This window comes from Solea senegalensis, linkage group LG8 (genome assembly GCF_019176455.1).
Source record: "Solea senegalensis isolate Sse05_10M linkage group LG8, IFAPA_SoseM_1, whole genome shotgun sequence".
Classification (NCBI taxonomy): Eukaryota; Metazoa; Chordata; class Actinopteri; order Pleuronectiformes; family Soleidae; genus Solea; species Solea senegalensis.
This window is the reverse complement of record NC_058028.1, coordinates 13249605-13267512: the sequence shown is the minus strand read 5'-3', so window position 1 is coordinate 13267512 and position 17908 is coordinate 13249605. Positions and strand designations below refer to the sequence as shown.

Here is a 17908-nt window from a genome sequence, read left to right as displayed (position 1 = left end):
AGTACAAAGATTTAAAAAAAAAAACAATTTTAAATTGTTTATAAGGAGTGTAAGAAAAAGAAAATGTTTAAGAATATTAAAAATGTTTAAAGTAAAAAGAATAAAAAAAATAAATAAATGTAAAGGTAGTAATTAATTAAATATTTTTTTTTAAAGTAAGTAGAGTGAAAATAGAGTGACAACTGAAATGACTACAAACCATAACAGTGTAAAAAAACAGAGAAGTTTTTTTTTTAATGACCTCCAATGATTATACTTACATACTGTAAATTCAAAGCACTATCAAATAAAAGTTTTAGTGTATATTTAAAAACTACAATAATATTCCATGACTCATTGTAAAAAGTAAACACGATGCATTAAATCTAATTCTTTTTAATACATTTTGACCCAAAACAAACCAAATCAAAACGGTGAATATGCCTGAAGAGCAACTACAAACGTGGGTGTGTTTAGTTGTCCGACACAGGGAGCAGGAAAGAACAATCTATAAAAAACAAAGTTCCATTAGATAAGAGAGTTAAAGGTCTTGCGCCTCACTCATATGGGTGTTAACTCTTGAATAACAATGCTGCTGTTCCAATGACAAGTCTCCCACAGTAGCTGAAATGTAGATAAACCAGACTGTCCTCCTGCAGCATGTGTGTGGAGAGTGAGGACTGCTGTTTTATCACTTCAGCCAACCTTGGGCTTGTATTTAATTACACTATAAAGGCAAAAGTCCCTAACTTACTGCAGTGGAAAAATACTTACACCACTGGGGGATGTGGGGGGTGTTACATTTGTAATTTAACTTTTCTGGAAAGATTGTTGTAGTGGACATCCAAAAACAATGGATTTAATATTTTGCAAATATAAAAACAAAAATCTGGTCTGCAGTTATAGTTATAATTTGAGGACATGTTTTAAGATTCAAGATACTTCCACATAGAGCATAAATTAGAACAAAACTGTGTTAAAAATAAATAGAAATAAGAGTAATAAATGTAGAACAAACACAAGAGAACACACTATATACAATAAAAGAGTGCACCTGTTACACTTCCACTTTACAACTAGCAGTTCTCCCTGCAGAGAACCCTGTTATCTCTAACAAATCAACAATAAGCAACCATGGTGTAACATATGGACAATACACAACATAACACAATATAGACACTAATCAATACAGATAGCACAATGTCATTTAACTCACTTCAACCTTTGTTTTGCTACTCACTGTTGGTTATTATGTTTAAATAGATACTTACATATTTATATTCATAGTCTGTACATACTAAAGTATTCAACATAGTTTCTTAATATACATTTCCTTATTTCTTTATATTCTTGTATATTTCTGGTCTAGAGTGACTCAGGATCACATTTCACCGTGGGTCGTATGACTGTAATGACGCATGTGACAAATAAAACTCTTGAAAACAGACAATAGTAGTAGTAGTAGTAGTAGTAGTAGTAGTAGTCGTGTGCACAGGATCATCATTTTGCCAAATTGTAGTATATGGCATGTGCCAGCACATTTTCCGTCCTTCAATGCACGTCAAGAGCTATGACAGCATTATGAATTGCCATAAGACACATCTTTAAAATGTGAATGAACGATGAGTAACCAGCAACATATTTTAATGTTAAACAAACCGATCAGAAGGTGTCGATCAATATTACTCCTTTTGTCAACATAATTAACGTAGCGTCAGCACTCAGAAGGAACACTGCAGGCAATAAGAGATTGACAGAATTTTTTTTTTTTTCCAAAGACAATTTTACTCACATCCCACTAATGTTTCCTCTTGGGCTAACGAGGGCTGATGCTCAGGCTCCTGAACTTCTCTAGCGGAACACAACACACTCACTCTGTGTTTTGATTGCTTTTTGTTTTTTGTTTTTTTTTTAGAAATAAAGATATCCAGAATTATTTTCTGTGCCATTGTTATCCTGAGTGTGCTGATGTGGTTATGTTAGAGAGTGGAAAGTAATAATTCAACATAACTATGTATGTTCTAATATATAATTGGACAAGCAAATTATTATAAAACAATTATTCAACTTCTGATTTTTTTTTTTTTTTCAAAGGAGGAAAAGCACTAAGCTATTTACACTCTGTGTGTCCCACCCTTTGTCAGTAGGGGGTGCTGCAGCACACTCAGCACCCCACTTATGGCGCTTTTTCACTACCCAGTGGTGTTACTCTACACTTTGCCTTTCCATTAGCGATAGTATAGTATAGCGATAGGTACTTTTTTAGTACCTGCTATAGTGAGAACCAATACCATGTGTGACGTCACCAGACTGCCGTGATCCGGTCACGCAGGAAGTACTGAAGGATTCTGTGAGCAAATCTTCATAAATAACTGATTCTAATGATTCAGTTAAACTGAAAATAACTGCTTTACAAGTCACTAGTGACTATTTTGTGTGTGTCACGTACAGTGTTGTGCTAGTTACTGAAAAATGGTAACTAGTTACAGTAACTAGTTACTGGTAACTCAGTTACCTATACCAAAAGTAATGCGTTACTGAGAAAGTAACTTTTTAGTTACTGTAAAAACGTTTTTCCAATGCTCCCATTAAATAAAAGTTGATTGATTGAGTTCCCCTCTAGCCGTCATTTCAGTTTTGTACTGATGCTGAATAATACACACTATCAAGGCGCGGTAAACAATGACGGTTGCCCTGGCAACACATATGTTTTGCTTGCATGCAAGTTCTATTTTATTATTATTATTGTTATTATTGTTATTATTACTATTACCTGTGCACGGCACCATGCTGATGATCTGTCTGAAAGCAGGGTCCTCCACTGTGGAGATGTGTAGTATGATTTCCACTAGATATCTGAGGGGAAAAAATATGTGTTTTTATCTGTAAAATTTTACCATTGGACTCTTGGAATAATAGCCTGATATTGCTAAAAGAGATCCAAATAAACAATTAAACATACCGTGCTATTGTTCTATCAAGTTGTGCCTGGCTATGGGTCCGTCTTTCGAACTCCAACTGCTGCTGCTTGGGTGGAGTGGGTGTGTGCTCGCTGCTGTGACTCTCGGTCTCGGATGCTGCGTTAGCAACCTTAGCTGCTAACAAAATGTTGTTTTTCCCTCTGCTCTCCAGTTGAAAATAATGTGAATGTGAATTTTAAAAAACAATGTGTTATATTATTAGTTACTGAATAAAGTCATGGCATGATCAGTCGAGTGCTGGGACTGTATAGTGGAAATTTCCCATGTAGCAATGTAATGTAATGTGGGCCCCCCAGCCCCCAAAGTACCATTGAAACGCCCCTGCTACAGTGAAAACACTGAGCAAAGAAAAAAAGTGTAGTTGGCTTTTTCGTCCAGGTGGTATCGCTGTGTCTCTGCTTTTAATAAGCTCCAGTATCGCTTCCGTTATTTGACGGAGCTTGTGGACACGGATACGTTTCTCACAAACTAGCCGTAAACTAAACAGAAACACAGGCAGTCTTCACAAACTAGCGTTAGCATGGCAGCTGCTCCGCTAACACGGCTACAGTGAGTGGACGTTACCACTCACGGTTAACGTTGTTCACAGTTTACCCAGAACAACATGGACGAGTTGGACACAGCAGCGATCCTTCCCGGCGAAGTCTCCAGCGCCACATCGGAGGATGATTCCAAAGAAACAGAAGTATCGACCACCGCCGCCGGACGACTACGACCCCCGTTCACATGCCCGCTGCCGGTGTCTGTGGAGCCCGTGTTGTTCCTCTCCGTGTTCTCCGTGGCCCTGCAGGCGCCTCTGTCCACTCAGTATCTGTGGGACAGAATTAGCGAGGACCTCGGCTACAACGGCTCCAAGAGGTCCGACTGCAGCAACAGCTCCATGACCCCCGACCCTCTTCAAAAGGCAAATAACAATCATTGAAAAAACACTCGAGGTTAAATAATAGTATCGCGAAATCGTTCATTATTAACTTTAACTTTGTACTTTGAATAGAAGTAAACTGACTAATCGGTTGGGCGATATACAATTTATATGATTTTTATTGATGCAAGTTACATTCTGCTACAATCTTAATACTTGATATCAGCTACTGCTAAGTGTTTTTGGGGGTTTTTTTTATCAAAAAAACAGTGTTAAATGCATGTACATGCAGGTTAAGCAATGTTTGGAGATTTGAAAAAAACGTATATTCTAATTAAATTGAGGGTAAAAAACAACAACAAACAAACAAACAAAACATATCAGCCAAAAATGGCATATCAACTGCACAGATTTCTAAAGATGGTGTCGACCAGAGAAAAGCCCAAACTGACTGACCTTTTTAATTCAGTATAAATTTGATGAGTCCAGTTATAATTGTGATATACAGCAGCTTCTCAAAGTGCTGTTCACTGCCCACTTGTGGGCCCTGGAGGTACTGCAGTGGGGCCGTGCCTAGAGAGTATATTCTTTGTTTTCGGTGGAAAACCAAAATTAAATCATATTAAAATGGCAAATAAATTACGGTTCATTTTGTGACCTACATTTTAATGATATATGTCTCTTTTAAAAGATTCAGTGTGTAAGAATGTGTGACACCTAATGAATGATTGGTGCACTCCACTACCAAGAGCATCAGAAAACCGCAGTGACCTTCACATACCAAAGATATTTTTCATCCTTGTTTGTATAGTGCTTCCTGTTCAACTCAAAAAGGCAGGCTCTGTCTGAAATGTTACACACTGGACCTTTAAGGTTAAAACTAGTTTTAGTTTTACTTAATTAGTATTAAGTATGATTATTTGAGATTAGGAATGGAAGATTTTGAAACTAGTTGGAACTGGACAGGGGCATAACACACACTAAAGGGTGGCACATGATCCAACAGGTGGAGGTCGACTGATTCTGAGGAGGTGTTTTAAACTGTTTTAAGCAATATCCCCATGTTAATAATGAACATCACATTGTGTTTTTTTGTCAGGAGGTGGAAACCTTAACAGCCCACTGGAACCTGTACATCAGTCTGGGAGGCTTCTCTGTAGGGCTGCTGGTGGTGCCTCTCCTGGGCTCATGGAGTGACCTTGCAGGTCGCCGGCCAGTCCTCATCCTCCCCAGCCTTGGCCTGGCATTGCAGACAGTCGTTTACCTTGTGGTGATGTACTTGAAACTACCAGTAGTCTATTTTCTGTTGGGCAGGCTGCTCAGTGGCCTCTTGGGTGATTTCAATGCCATCTTGGCTGGCTGCTTTGCGTACGTGGCCGATACCAGTGACAGAAGGTCCCGCACCTTCAGGGTGGCAGTGTTGGAGGCCTGTCTAGGTGTTTCAGGAATGCTAGCCAGCATTATTGGAGGGCAGTGGCGACAGGCACAAGGGTAGGAAATATGTGCTGCTACTCACTCACAATATCTGAAAAATAATTGGGGGCTGTTCACACATTCAACATTGTTAACACTTTCAATGCAGATGTCCTGGTTGCTTAGTAGAAATTGATGCAATAGAAGAGCCACCCCACAAGCACCTTAATTATACTAACTCTGCCTTCTTCCACCTGGTTTTCAAGCATTATTAGACACTGTATGTGAACCCCTTATTCTCACTAGAGCACTTAACTCAGACTCAAGACTCTTTACTATCTGATGTTTATGTTAAAATTATGTTAAAATGTTTATGCCTTTGTTTAGGTACATCAACCCTTTCTGGCTTGTCTTGGCCACTAATTTGGCTGCCGCTCTGTACGCTTACCTGTTTGTCCGCGAGTGCGTCCCCCCAGACCCGAGTGCAAAGCTCCTCACCACTCGCCACTACAAGGCCGTCTGGCGCCTCTTCTCAACGGGGGGCAGTAGCGGTGAGGATGGTGGAAGAGATCACAGATGCAAGCTGTGGCTTTACACACTGTGCTTCTTCCTGGTGGTGACTGTACATTCCGGTTGCCGGGAGCTGTATGTGCTGTTTGAGCTGAGCTCGCCGCTCTGCTGGGGCCCCACCCTCATTGGCTTCGGATCGGCAGCTCAGCACCTGGCGTACCTGAGCAGCCTGCTGGGGCTGAAGATCATGCAGCAATGCCTGGAGGACTCGTGGGTGGCTCTCATGGGTCTGGCCTCCAATATAATCGGGCTGGTGGTCTTCTCTGTAGCGAACACCACCCAACTCATGTTCACAGGTGAGAGGCTCTGGAGTGAATTTGTGAGAGGATGTATTTTGAACAGATTATGGAAATGGTTGTTGCTGTTGAAATATAGGTTTTGTGTTCATAAACATAAAGAAAACTTCAAAGTCTAAACAGAAATAGTTTGTATGAGCATTACTTCTCATATTCAGCCTTTATTAGCCTTGATGTGAAGAGCCGCTTTTACACTTATTTGTTAAAATGATTTGTGTTCAATAGGATTAATGTTCTATTAATTGGGGAGCAAATTGCATGTTTTAATGATATTGTTTAGTTCACTCATGCTTTAAAGTGATATTGTGTTCATTTTTCTTTGACCAGGTTATGGTCTGTGTTTCCTCTTCATGACTTCGACGCCTGTGCTCAGGTCAAAACTGTCAAAGTTGGTGAACCCATCAGAGCAAGGTTGGTCTTTGATCACTTACAAACATGTCTAAGGTAGATGCCATTGATTTATTAAATGAATATAGTGTTCGGAAGCACATGGTAGCCTCAGCTTCGTATTGTTTGATTTATTACGTAACTCTACATTTGAATTATTGCTAATTATTACCTGTATTTTCAACAGCATGATTTAAGTTGAAGCACCAGAAGCAACCTTTATCAGGGGGGACAGATTTTATCCATAACTGTTGTTTTTCTCCAGGTGCTCTGTTTGCCTCCGTTGCCTGTGTGGAGAGTTTATGTTTTTTGGTGGGAAGTGGTGTCTTCAACTCGATCTACCCAGCCACCCTGCACTTCATGAAGGGCTTTTCTTTCCTTTTTGCAGCCGTCATCCTCTTCATCCCTGCTGGAATAATTGGGTGAGTCTGCATTCTCCTTGTTTTTGTTATAGAATGAAGACATTCTTAACAAATGCCTGTGAAAAAAAACCAGAAAATGTTATTCAAATCCTTTTTAAAATTAGCATAATAAAACTTTTACTTCTTTTATTTCTGTCCTAGGACCCTGCAGTGTTTAGACCAGAGAAGAGACCAGAGAGATGCCACCGTATCTTGACATGAAGAAAAATATAGCAGACAGGAACCTTTCAAAGAACTTTGTTGTGGTGGACACATGCATTACGTGCGTTTGTGGTTCTGGGCTTGTTGCAAGCTCAGCAACAGGATTCTTCCCGCTACTCATCCCAAAGTGATCGAGACCAAAGGATGAAGAATCAGCTGAAAAACATTTCATTAAATTCAATGATGGGCTGTGGGGTTAGGGAAAATGTTTGCAGCCCCTAAAATCCCAACATAATTTCCGATTATTTCATCATTGCATACATATAAATGGTAAAATGACCATAATCCTATACTTGACTTTGTTTTTTGGGGTAAAATGAGTGCCAAAGAATGTGCCGCACACATCCATATGTCATATGTTGAGTTTAGTAACTGATGACACACTATGTTCAGTATAATGATAAAAAAATCTTCACATTTCAAATCATGCTCAACTGCGTGCCATAAATCATTATGGCACCAGAAAACACAAACAGGGGCTCCAGTTAGCTCACCTGGTTGAGGTCTGGCTGGCTTGTGGTCCTTTGCTGCTTTTCTACCCCGCTTTCATGCCTCTCGGTCAGGCTAAAAAAGAAAAAATGTTTTAATACAAACGCAAATGAACATGAATGAGGGTGAATGTGACACAGATGAAAGCCAAAAAGGAGAACATTGACCAGCCAAGACAAAAAAAAAAGAAAAATTGTACCTTAAAGTGACTTGGGCATGATTTAGTAGATGAAAATCTGTGCCACACATTTCCAAACCCAGCTGTCAGTGATGATCCACAGCAGAGAGAGCAAAGCTGCAGCAGCAACCAGGGATTACCTCTGTTTTCCATAAAGCAGAGAGCACAGTCCAAACTCCCCATAGAACAACACTGGATAGTCCCACAGCCCAACATGCACACACGGGTCACGACCTCATCGCACATAAAGGGAACCAGAGCTGGCAAATCAGCTTCAAAATGCTCTAAGGGAAGTTACAATGTTAAGTGAGACATTAACTGACTTGCTCTGAATTGATCTGAAGATTATTTATGACATCGTGCAGCATTTAGTGTAGGTTGTGTGATCAGAGCTATTCAAGCTGCTTATTCATCCACATAATCACTTGCACATTAAAACACTGCTATACTGTATTTATTGCATAGCACTGGATCACTTTTGACCTTTTGATTTATGTGAAATATGTCATTTTGTTTACATCTCACTTGTAATCAATGAAATCATCATTTCATGTTTTACAACACATTTTATTTCATGTTAAAAATAAAGGGATCAAATTGTGTTTGTTGTACACTGAGAACATTAGAAACACATGATGGAGGAGTAAATGAATAAATCCTGTGTTACAAATTAAAAATTTGTAACAGTTTTTTTTTTAAATAAATAAGATAGACATTAAAGGCAAACGATATTAAGGCAAATCAGATGAAATCTCTGCAGAGGAGCAGATCAGGCCATAATAATGTATTTTTTGGTGACATGACATACAATAAAACAACTTGACAACCGTTTTGCTTAATTTGGATTTCACAAATGAATCATCAGAATTTCAGAACTGTCAAAAGTTTGATCTACTTGGTTGTCTACCGCTCTGTGCTCTCTCTAACATTTAATTGGCTATATCTTATTTTGACTTACCTGATGGACCATGAGTGAAATACCAATTGCAAAAGCAGCCACATACTCACACCACAATAAACCACTAGTCAAAATAGTAATATTTGTAGTTCAAATATGTTGCACTATTGGCAGTTAACAAACTGTGTTAATTACATTTATCTGTTATAATTTTCCTGGGAGTTAGAAGTGCATTTTTGATCATTGTAAGTTAATTCACAGTAAAATGATCTAGCCATCTTATATAGGAAAGGAAACATTTATTACTAAATGCACGTGTTCTGTTGCCTGTACACTTCCCCGCCTTTGGTTAAAGTCACATGCAGGTTTATAGTATATAGCACATAATGTGGGTTATAATGTAGGTTATATGACATTATAACCACCAAGAACGCCCTCATCATGTAATCAATTTAATGCTAGGAAATGGCTTTTGTCACAACCACAAAAAAAAAAACACGTCGGTAAAGACAGAGACCTGCTTTTGTCCTGTGAATGTTTAGTATGAGTATATGAACAACCGATGACTCATTATAGCTCTTATGAAAACTGATATGTCAGCAGATGCCTCTGACTTTGCTGTTGATGATTTTGCCAGGAGCCACTGACGGCGATTGGCGGCGGATCAAAGTTAATTACCTGAGAGACAGTAGGCGTACCTGATTATACATTTACAGCGATAAAAGGATGCTATCATTAAAGGCTTCAAGTTTATTATATACAATATTAATTCCCTTCTTTAAATTGTATTTACTGTCCTCTGCATATTAGGTCTTAATGTGGGCACGGAATTTAAACATAATCAAATTCACTTCACATGCATAATCAGAGCAGGAGAAGCTGCCGGCCATTTCACTGTAGGCCATGTGGACTTTGGCATGAGTTATTATTATAGCTGAACAGAATCTGTCTTATCGTGTTTATTTCTTTTTCTCCCCTTTGGAGGCGTCTGGTCCGTCGATTTGGTCTGGTCGTCCTTTGAGAAAACGAAGGATTTTCTCCATCGAGGCCTCCTGATATTCATGGGACCATCTGTGTGGAAAAAAAGGAATGAGCATTTAATGAGAACTGCAAACAATTTGTCTTTAATGGATATTTTACAAATCTGCTAAATATCATATTGATAAACTACTTGTGAGATAAGTTTTGAAAAATGAATAACATCTCAGTTAAATTTCCTGCATTAAACGTGTTGTACAACCAGTTTCCGGCCACAGAGTTGTGTGGTGAACATCAAAACCTACTTCCCCCATAACACAGACACATGCTGAGGACTCAGAGTACAGCAGCAGCGACTCACTTGACGCCATTGAAATTGAGAATCTGCCTCATGTCCTCTGGCAGAGACGTGGGCTCCGGCCACGCGAAATTATCTGCGACAGGAATTATGTTCTTCTCAGAACCCAAGGCTGTAACTATCTCCTGCAAGACAAAATTAGATTTTTGTTGAGTGCATCAGCTTGTGAAATGGAATATAAATGTAAAAGCACACATGTCAAGGAACATAACAGCTAGTCCTATATATCCAATCTTTGGATATATAGGACTAGCTGTTATGTCCCTTGTTGCACACTTGCGGCATTCTGCCAAGACTCAGTGGGATGCTCAATTGAGTGATGGCATCCTTCAGGTTCCTTGGTGTTTCGCTGATAGGCCCACGACACCTCCAGAGGGTTCAGCAGTGAGTCCCGGCATCCCGGTTCACTCCCTAGACACCATCGACTCACTTGAAGGCCCAGGTGGAGTGTAAAGTAATGTTTTTTAGTCCCTAAATATTCACAGTCTGTGCAAATGTGCACAGCAGATATTTGCAAACCACAAAATATGTTAGGTAGAGCGGAAGAGCAGATAACTAATTGGGACATGTGGCTAATATAGTGCAGTGTAAAACTATACAGCTCTCATTTGCTGTAATCACACTAGTCACATTATCCTTCTCATTTTTATTCAGTCATTTTACTTAACAATCAGCTGCTGTAAAGGACTTATTAAAGGTCATTGAAGTACATCGGGGAACTACAGTGAACTACGTATACCAGAAAGGAAAACACTCTTTCACAGCTGTGCCCACTCTGCTGTTTTTCTTCATTTGCACAGTAAGCATCTGTTTCATCCAGATGGATAAAGCAAGTCCCATGCCTAAAGTACATATAAAAAGCTTATTCCCAGGTTTGAAAAATTATTAAACATAAATAGTATATTCAACTTCTGCTGATTAACATTCTGAGTTGTTTAACACCAGATGTGTAGGACAACAGAAGCCATATCCTAAGATTTAAAATGAATACTGCATTGATATGTTTGATATTAATCCACTTAGGGAAATTCCTTCTCTGCATTCAACCAATCCTCTACTAGAAACCTTCCTAGAAAATTAGAAGCAGTCAGCAGCCACTGAGCAGCACCCGGGGAGCAATGAGGGTTGGGGAGGGTTGGTTGCTGAGGGGGGCGCCAGCCCTTTGACTGGGATTTGGTAGGGATTCAAACTGGCAAACCTCCGGTTACAAGCCACGTTCCCTTTCCACTTGACCATGGGCTGCATGATCTAGTTACTGCAATGAGCGCAATCTGAAAATGATACTCGCAGTACAATTACATCTGGTGTCACTTATTCCAGCCATTATTGTTCAGTTGTTGTATCAACATAAACAAAGAGTAAATGACCAACCTTGTGCACCCAATCCTTCATGGCAGTGTCACTCATGCACCGATCAAGTGCATTGGCAGACAGGACCAGGATGAAGTTACGTGCTCGCTGGACGCTCTGAATCAGTTTGTCCTGAAATTTTCCAGCCTCCAGCTTTTCCACATCTATGAATACGCTGTATCCTCGAACCTGCAGGTGAACCTTCAGGAGGCTTGAGCCCAAGCAGGAAGAAAAGAAAGGATGAATTATAGATCTTTCAACACTTATATAATATATAATCACCTCCTGTGATTCTGATTCAGACCTTACCTGGCCAGCTGGGAGCCAGTAGTCCGGCGGTAGCTTATGAACACATCAGGTCCTGCAGGCTGGGCATCAGTGTGGCAGGTTTTTAAAGGTCTGCGACTTGCAGACAGGATCTTGGCTCTGTGGACTCCATTGTCTATACTGCAGTCGTGGTGAAGCTGCTGATCGGTCAGGTTTTGGATGTTGCTGCGATCCACACCTGACTGCACCAGACCATAGGTGTACTGACGGAAGTGAGGGTCCACCTTGACTAACCAATCAGCCATATTGTTTGGGTCACAGGTGGAGTAGTTGGCATATGTTTTCAACACACGCAGGTCTCTAAGAAATCTGGAGGCACATTGCATCAATTAAACAGTTTTGCTTTTTCTCACATTTCTGTTAACACATTTCTCTTTTTTTTTTTTTTGTTGTTTTTAACCACTTGCCTTTTACGGGTAAGGCCTGTAGTCATGCGCAGATCACTAATCAGGTCCTGGTCTGTGATGTTCAGCAAGAGGTCTCCGTCCACCTGCAGCTCCTGTACAATAAGATGGTTAGAAACATGTCAAACACATTTCTGATAGATCGACGATTAATATGAGATGTTGTGGGAATGAAGGGTAGATCTGTATGCTCCTATGAAATATTATGATTCTTTGATATTTTGTCAACCAGGAAATACAAATATGCTGAAAGGCTGCTCGGGAGCAACTGCTGGTTGCAAAAAGACCTCAGTTTGAATGGAAGTCTACTCTTTGGTAGCACAAGATGTTGATTTTGTAAACTATGTGCTCATTTACAGGAAGAAAGATGAGATAGCATAGCACATACAGTAAGTGACAGCTGTTATTGTCCACCTGGTGGTGGGCAGGTGACCTCTGTGGACTTTTGTTTGCATGATGCTGCCAGAAATCAAGCAAATCTTGAGGCTTTAAAACGGGAGTTCATGAGGACCGGTTGCCCTGTGTATTTTTCCCACCTTGAAAAGGTCACAATAGGCACTGAAGCCGATCTGCTGCAGCCATGTCTGCACCTCGCAGGTTTTCCAGTTAGGAACACATGGCGGGATACGTTTCGGTACTTCCTCTTTCATCATTACCAGCGCCCGTTTAGCGAGGGCACAGGCGGTACCATTAGTGGAATACATGGCAATTCTTTTAAGGCTCTGCACTGCTCCGATCTCTTGAAATATCTTGAAAAAGATGACAAAATGATGTCACAACAAAGCTATCAGACAACACTTCCTACGGGTTTTGCACTCTTTTTGACGGGGACAGTGAATATGTACCTTTGTGTTGCGCTGACGAGATTTGATGCTGGTTTCAACACAGAGGTAAAAGGCTGCAATGCACTTTCCCTCTAGTCTTGTGCCATCCAGTAATGGTAAGAGGTGCTGCAGATCAGATGCTGTCCTGCCCTGCATGCTGTCGGCCCTGTCCAGTAAATTGCGGGCAAATTCATCCGGATCCAAAGATGCAATAAATGGCTCCACCAGCTCCAAGGTCCCAGATTTTACCACCTCTTTCTCTATTTCCTTATTTGCAGCTAATACCGCTACAGCCAGGCACGCATGGAACCGAATAAGTTCATCCTCTTTGGAAAAAGCCAGTGGGAAAAGCCACTCAGCTGCTTGTTTCTCGATCATCCATCGCTGGCAGCGGTGGCCTCCGTACATGGCACAGTTAGCAAGGGCCACAGCACAGTGTCGCAGCACGGTGGGATCCGTACTCCTACACCAGAAGAGGAGAGCATCTAGGGCACCGTTAGTGATGAGGTGGATAGACGTCTCCTCGGTGTGTTTGAACATGTGCTCCAGAATGCCCGAGACACTGCGAGCCAGCTGAGCGTCGTCCTGCTGTTGAGCCAGGTTGAGGATGACCCCCAGCCCCATACGTGCTACATAATCTCTGTAGGGAGAAATTAAAAAAAAAAAATGATGGTGATGATGCTTGACTCCACATACCAGACCAGGTACAAACACTGTCACATGTCTCTTTTCACCCACTCTCTGCTTTTTATTCAAAATAGTCATGGGTCATAGTGACCACATCCCACGTCCAAGGAGAGCCACTTTGCATTTCTGCATGTGTGTACAAGCGGGCAGTTCTGTTCATACTTAAACAAGTATGGACCTCTGCACACAGTCATGGAAAGTGACCTGGCCCTTATGTGTCAGGATTATGTTGTGGAGCCATTCTTCATATAGTTTGCATAGTAAGGTTTCTGCCTCCAAACATGAAATGCACATCCATTTGGGCTACTGTAGAAAAGCAAGGCCCTTTGCTAAAGTACATATTAAAGGATTATTTTAAGGCATCAAAGCCAAACAATTATACACGTATACAAACTGGGTAGTAGGATGTTACATTAAAAAAAACAACTTAACTGCAGAAGGAAATAGTGATGTCATGTGCTTATAAAAAACAATTGACGTGGGAACTTGACAAGATTAGTTGAGTCATTGCTTTCTGCCATTTTGTGAAATCAATTTTAACCTTTGTGACTTTTTCAGCTTAAGAAAAATACACATCTGAATCAATAAAGATAAAACCCACAAATCAACTTGTACTCACACCATCAGCATTCACAATCAAAAAACATGCTGCTTTACATTCATGCTTGATTTTTATGACAATAGTTATATTTTGATTTACATTGTTCTAAAGGGTGTGTTTGTTGCAGCGCCTGCTCTTTTTACACAACATGAGACTTGTTTATGTGTGTGTAAATAAAAGCAACTGCCTGACTTTATCTCAGAAATTAAAGGTTAAAATTGACAAAATGACATGACATGATTGCAATAGCAGAGCTGCTGTTCAAGTGTGTACCTGTTCTCTGAGATCAGGATCTGCTCCAGCAGTTTTGCAGACTCATAGGTTATCTCCACAGCAGGTGTCTGCTGTAGGCGAAGCAGCAGATCCAGGCCCCCATCTAGTCGGATCCTGTTGCAAATCTCCTCTGCCACCTGACGGCCTGAAGCGGGTAAAATCCAGGCCTCCTCCACCAACTGAAAGATTTTCGCAATGGCCCCGCGGGTTTCCTCGGAATCATCCAGCTCCTTGGCTGACTTCAGCCTCTTGATGGCGGAGCGCAGGGCGGGGATGGAGACGTCCAGAACCGCCTGGACGTCGGCGCCGATGCCGGGAGAGACCGGGCGGGGGGAGTCGGAGCCTGAGCCGGATCCAGAGCCTGAGCCGGAGCCACTCCTCCCTCTCTGCAGCCGGCTGACATAATCCGGCACTGAGAGTCTCTCGGAGCTGAACATGATGAAGAAATATCGACGGAGTCTCCACAGGAATAGCGTCAGAGACAAGAGCATCTACCGGCCAAAGTAAAACGAATCAGTGCGTGCGAGTGGTGGACGCACACTGTCCCTCAATAGAGGAATTAAAATAAATAAATGATGTGTTTGTTTATAAATTCCTGCAGATGTTTTAGGTCCCCAAGGCCTGATCTGCAAATCAGAAGTGACAGCTTTGATCAAACTGCATCACTTCTCTTCTCTTTCTGTGTGTGTCATCACACTGCCCGTGAGCGCATAAAGACGTGTATATATAAGCCGCTCAGTGGATGTTTACGCACGGTCTGTTGTTGTCATTCTCTCGTTTATCCGACTTAACACCGATGGAAAGAAGTGCCCTCCAACCGACTGAGACAGGGGCGCAAATCCTTCTTGTTTCCCGAGGAATAAATACAAATTATTGTTTCCTCTCGCGCACCCACAGATTTCCAGACAAAGACACTGTGTTCATCACGAAGGTTTTTCGCCTTAATGTTTCCGGCTGAAACGTTAAATATGACACCGATTCTCCGACAGCAGCTGACTTATAGCATCTTTAGGTGAGCAACATCCGCATCCAGGTTCTATGCATCTTCAAGGGTCTGCGCCGCCCACTGGCCCCGAGTCCTGACCGCATAAACACCCCCTCCTTTCCTCCCCCTCCTCCTGCATCAAGGCCGCTGCTCAGAGCGCGTCCTCATAATAAGGAGGCGGCCCCCTGCTGGAGGAACAGAAAAAGTATGCAGAAAATGCTTTGTGTTTTTGTTTCATCATTTTGTCAATTAAGCACATTCAACACAAACGATATACCAGTCAAGATAAGATAAAGAGACTCCATTGATCCCCATAGGCGGATTTACAGTAGCCATGTACAGAATAAAAGAAACAGCTAAAAATAGTGACACCAATAAATAAATGGCCTAAACTAATAACGCCCCCAAAATAATATGACAACTATGGTCCCATAATACTAAAAAAAATACAGTAATAATTGTATTAGTATCAAATAGCATCAAAACAAAAAGAAACATTTTCACAATATTGAGTCACTGGAAATCAACTACACCAGCACAAGTGAAAGAATGGGCCAGTTATTACAAAAATGGCCTTAAATGAATCCATGTGAACGAGGATGACTGTTCACAACCAAGTCATTTGATTATTTATTATTGTGTGTTGTGTTAAGTTTTTTTTTCTTCATTAATGTACTGCACAAATACATTAAAAAATACAACATAAAAAGTTGTTAGTTTTGGACATTACACAATTAGAAAGGAGCAGGGAGAGGAGAAAAAACATATTACATTACATGTCATTTAGCAGACGCCTTTATCCAAAGCGACGTACACTAGGTATTAACTGTCTCCAACTCATGCAGTAGATGGTCAGTCAAAAAACTAAAGACATACAGTATTACCCATCAATTTCTTCTGACCTTCTGTTTCTAAGTAGAATCCGCCACAGATTTCATTGTCTTGTGTTATGACAATAACGGCTTTCTATAGGCAGGTGTTGGGTTGTTCTTTTTATGGCCGACTGAGGCTTCTCCCAATAATCTTACTTGCCGGATCATGTTGTACCATGTTGTGTTCTTACATCGTAATGTGTTTGCACTTGCAGAATAATAGGTTTGCTGTGCTAGTCAGAGTTCATCTCAGGTGGTTTCAAGGTAGATGTCAAGAGTGAGGTCATCCTCCTGAGCACATAACTAAAGGTTATGCTCAAAGGACAAGGTGGCTCTCTAATACCACATAAATAGGAGAACTAATAATTATCATGGAAATGTTTTAACACACTCAAAACTTCTAATATAAAGTAAAAATAAAGTAAATGAATATATGGTCTTAAACTATGACATTACAAAAATAACAGCTGGCACATAGAAACTGTTTGCTTGTCAGAAGCACACATGTACCAAATGTAAACAGTAAAATGTATGCTATACAGAACACTAGTAGATAATATCAATGTGCTGAACACCACTTTTTCATTCCAATTACTAACTTTTAGAGAACTCTCTTTATACAGTCACTCAAAGTCCAGTTATTAGGTCTGTGAAACATAGCTGTGAGGATTATCTGTATTTTTCCAATTCAAAAATGTGATTTCAAAGGTGCACTCGGTGTTTTTATTTTTGAAACCGGATGTTAATGTCCTTCCGAATGAGTTTGACCATGGAGAAACAAATGTCAGACGACTTGACCGCAGTGGACAAAAGTACCGGACATGTTGAGAATACAAATCAATAAAACTGGCTTACGTATGACAACATTATAGGCTAACAGTACATTACACCACGAATGATTACGAAATAGTAAGGAATTAACCAATTTACTACGCCCACGGCGTCATCCAAACAACGAGGTTTAGACATAGCTTTCCAAACTACACAGAAATACTACAATAAGTACGCACTGTACACACGACGACAAAACAACACACTGTATGTTTCTTACTTACATTATATGTATACACCCCAAACACGGAGCATGAAAGGGAACCCGCTGCAGCATAAACTCACTTAACTCTGTGATGCTAGTATCTGCTCCAATCAGCACCAGGTGTGTTCCTCAAGTGGACCATTCCACAATAGAGTGGATCATACCACTCTCGTGGGGGTGTTAACCTAATTTGAACACTCTCAGATTTGATTGCTGCTTTGACCTGTTCTGCAAAACCCTCGGTTATTTATTTTTATATATGTATTATGTTTATTTTATTTAAAAATATGAGTTTGCTCCTTGGTAACATTTGACACCGATGCTGTGCCTATATGAACCAATAGGTGTTACTGGTACATACTGTAAAGATTTAAAAGAAAAAAATGTATGTGGTAATAAAAGAAAAGAAAGAAAGAGGCTTTGATTATTAATATATGATATATTAATATATGACTTTGTTTCCAAATAGGAAATATGAATAATTTAAAGAAATATAAAGAATATATTTTAATTTTTTCAATATCTAAAAGAAGAGCT

At 40.4% G+C, this 17908-nt stretch overlaps 2 protein-coding genes across 3 annotated transcripts; one reads left to right on the top strand and one right to left on the bottom strand.

Annotated features, from left to right (window-relative positions):
- The first annotated feature begins 3306 nt into the window (after nt 1–3306).
- Nucleotides 3307–7396, top strand: slc46a1 (solute carrier family 46 member 1). Of its 2 annotated transcripts, XM_044032053.1 has the most exons (6): nt 3309–3864; nt 4922–5313; nt 5623–6101; nt 6429–6512; nt 6754–6910; nt 7052–7396. In XM_044032053.1, exons 1-6 carry the CDS (start codon nt 3565–3567, stop codon nt 7104–7106), a joined length of 1467 nt encoding a protein of 488 aa, XP_043887988.1. In that variant the 5' UTR covers nt 3309–3564; the 3' UTR covers nt 7107–7396. The 2 variants fall into 2 exon arrangements, with proteins under 2 accessions (XP_043887989.1, XP_043887988.1); XM_044032054.1 differs by lacking the exon at nt 7052–7396 and having other exon boundaries at nt 3307–3864; nt 6754–6914.
- Nucleotides 7397–8478: 1082 nt separating this feature from the next.
- Nucleotides 8479–15649, bottom strand: sarm1 (sterile alpha and TIR motif containing 1). Its single transcript, XM_044032052.1, has 8 exons — nt 14479–15649; nt 12939–13557; nt 12630–12842; nt 12097–12188; nt 11672–11998; nt 11384–11573; nt 10016–10137; nt 8479–9747 (listed from the first exon to the last, which is right to left on the bottom strand). The coding sequence occupies exons 1-8, from the start codon at nt 14967–14969 to the stop codon at nt 9636–9638; spliced, it is 2166 nt and encodes a 721-aa protein (XP_043887987.1). The 5' UTR covers nt 14970–15649; the 3' UTR covers nt 8479–9635.
- Between the last annotated feature and the right edge of the window lie 2259 nt (nt 15650–17908).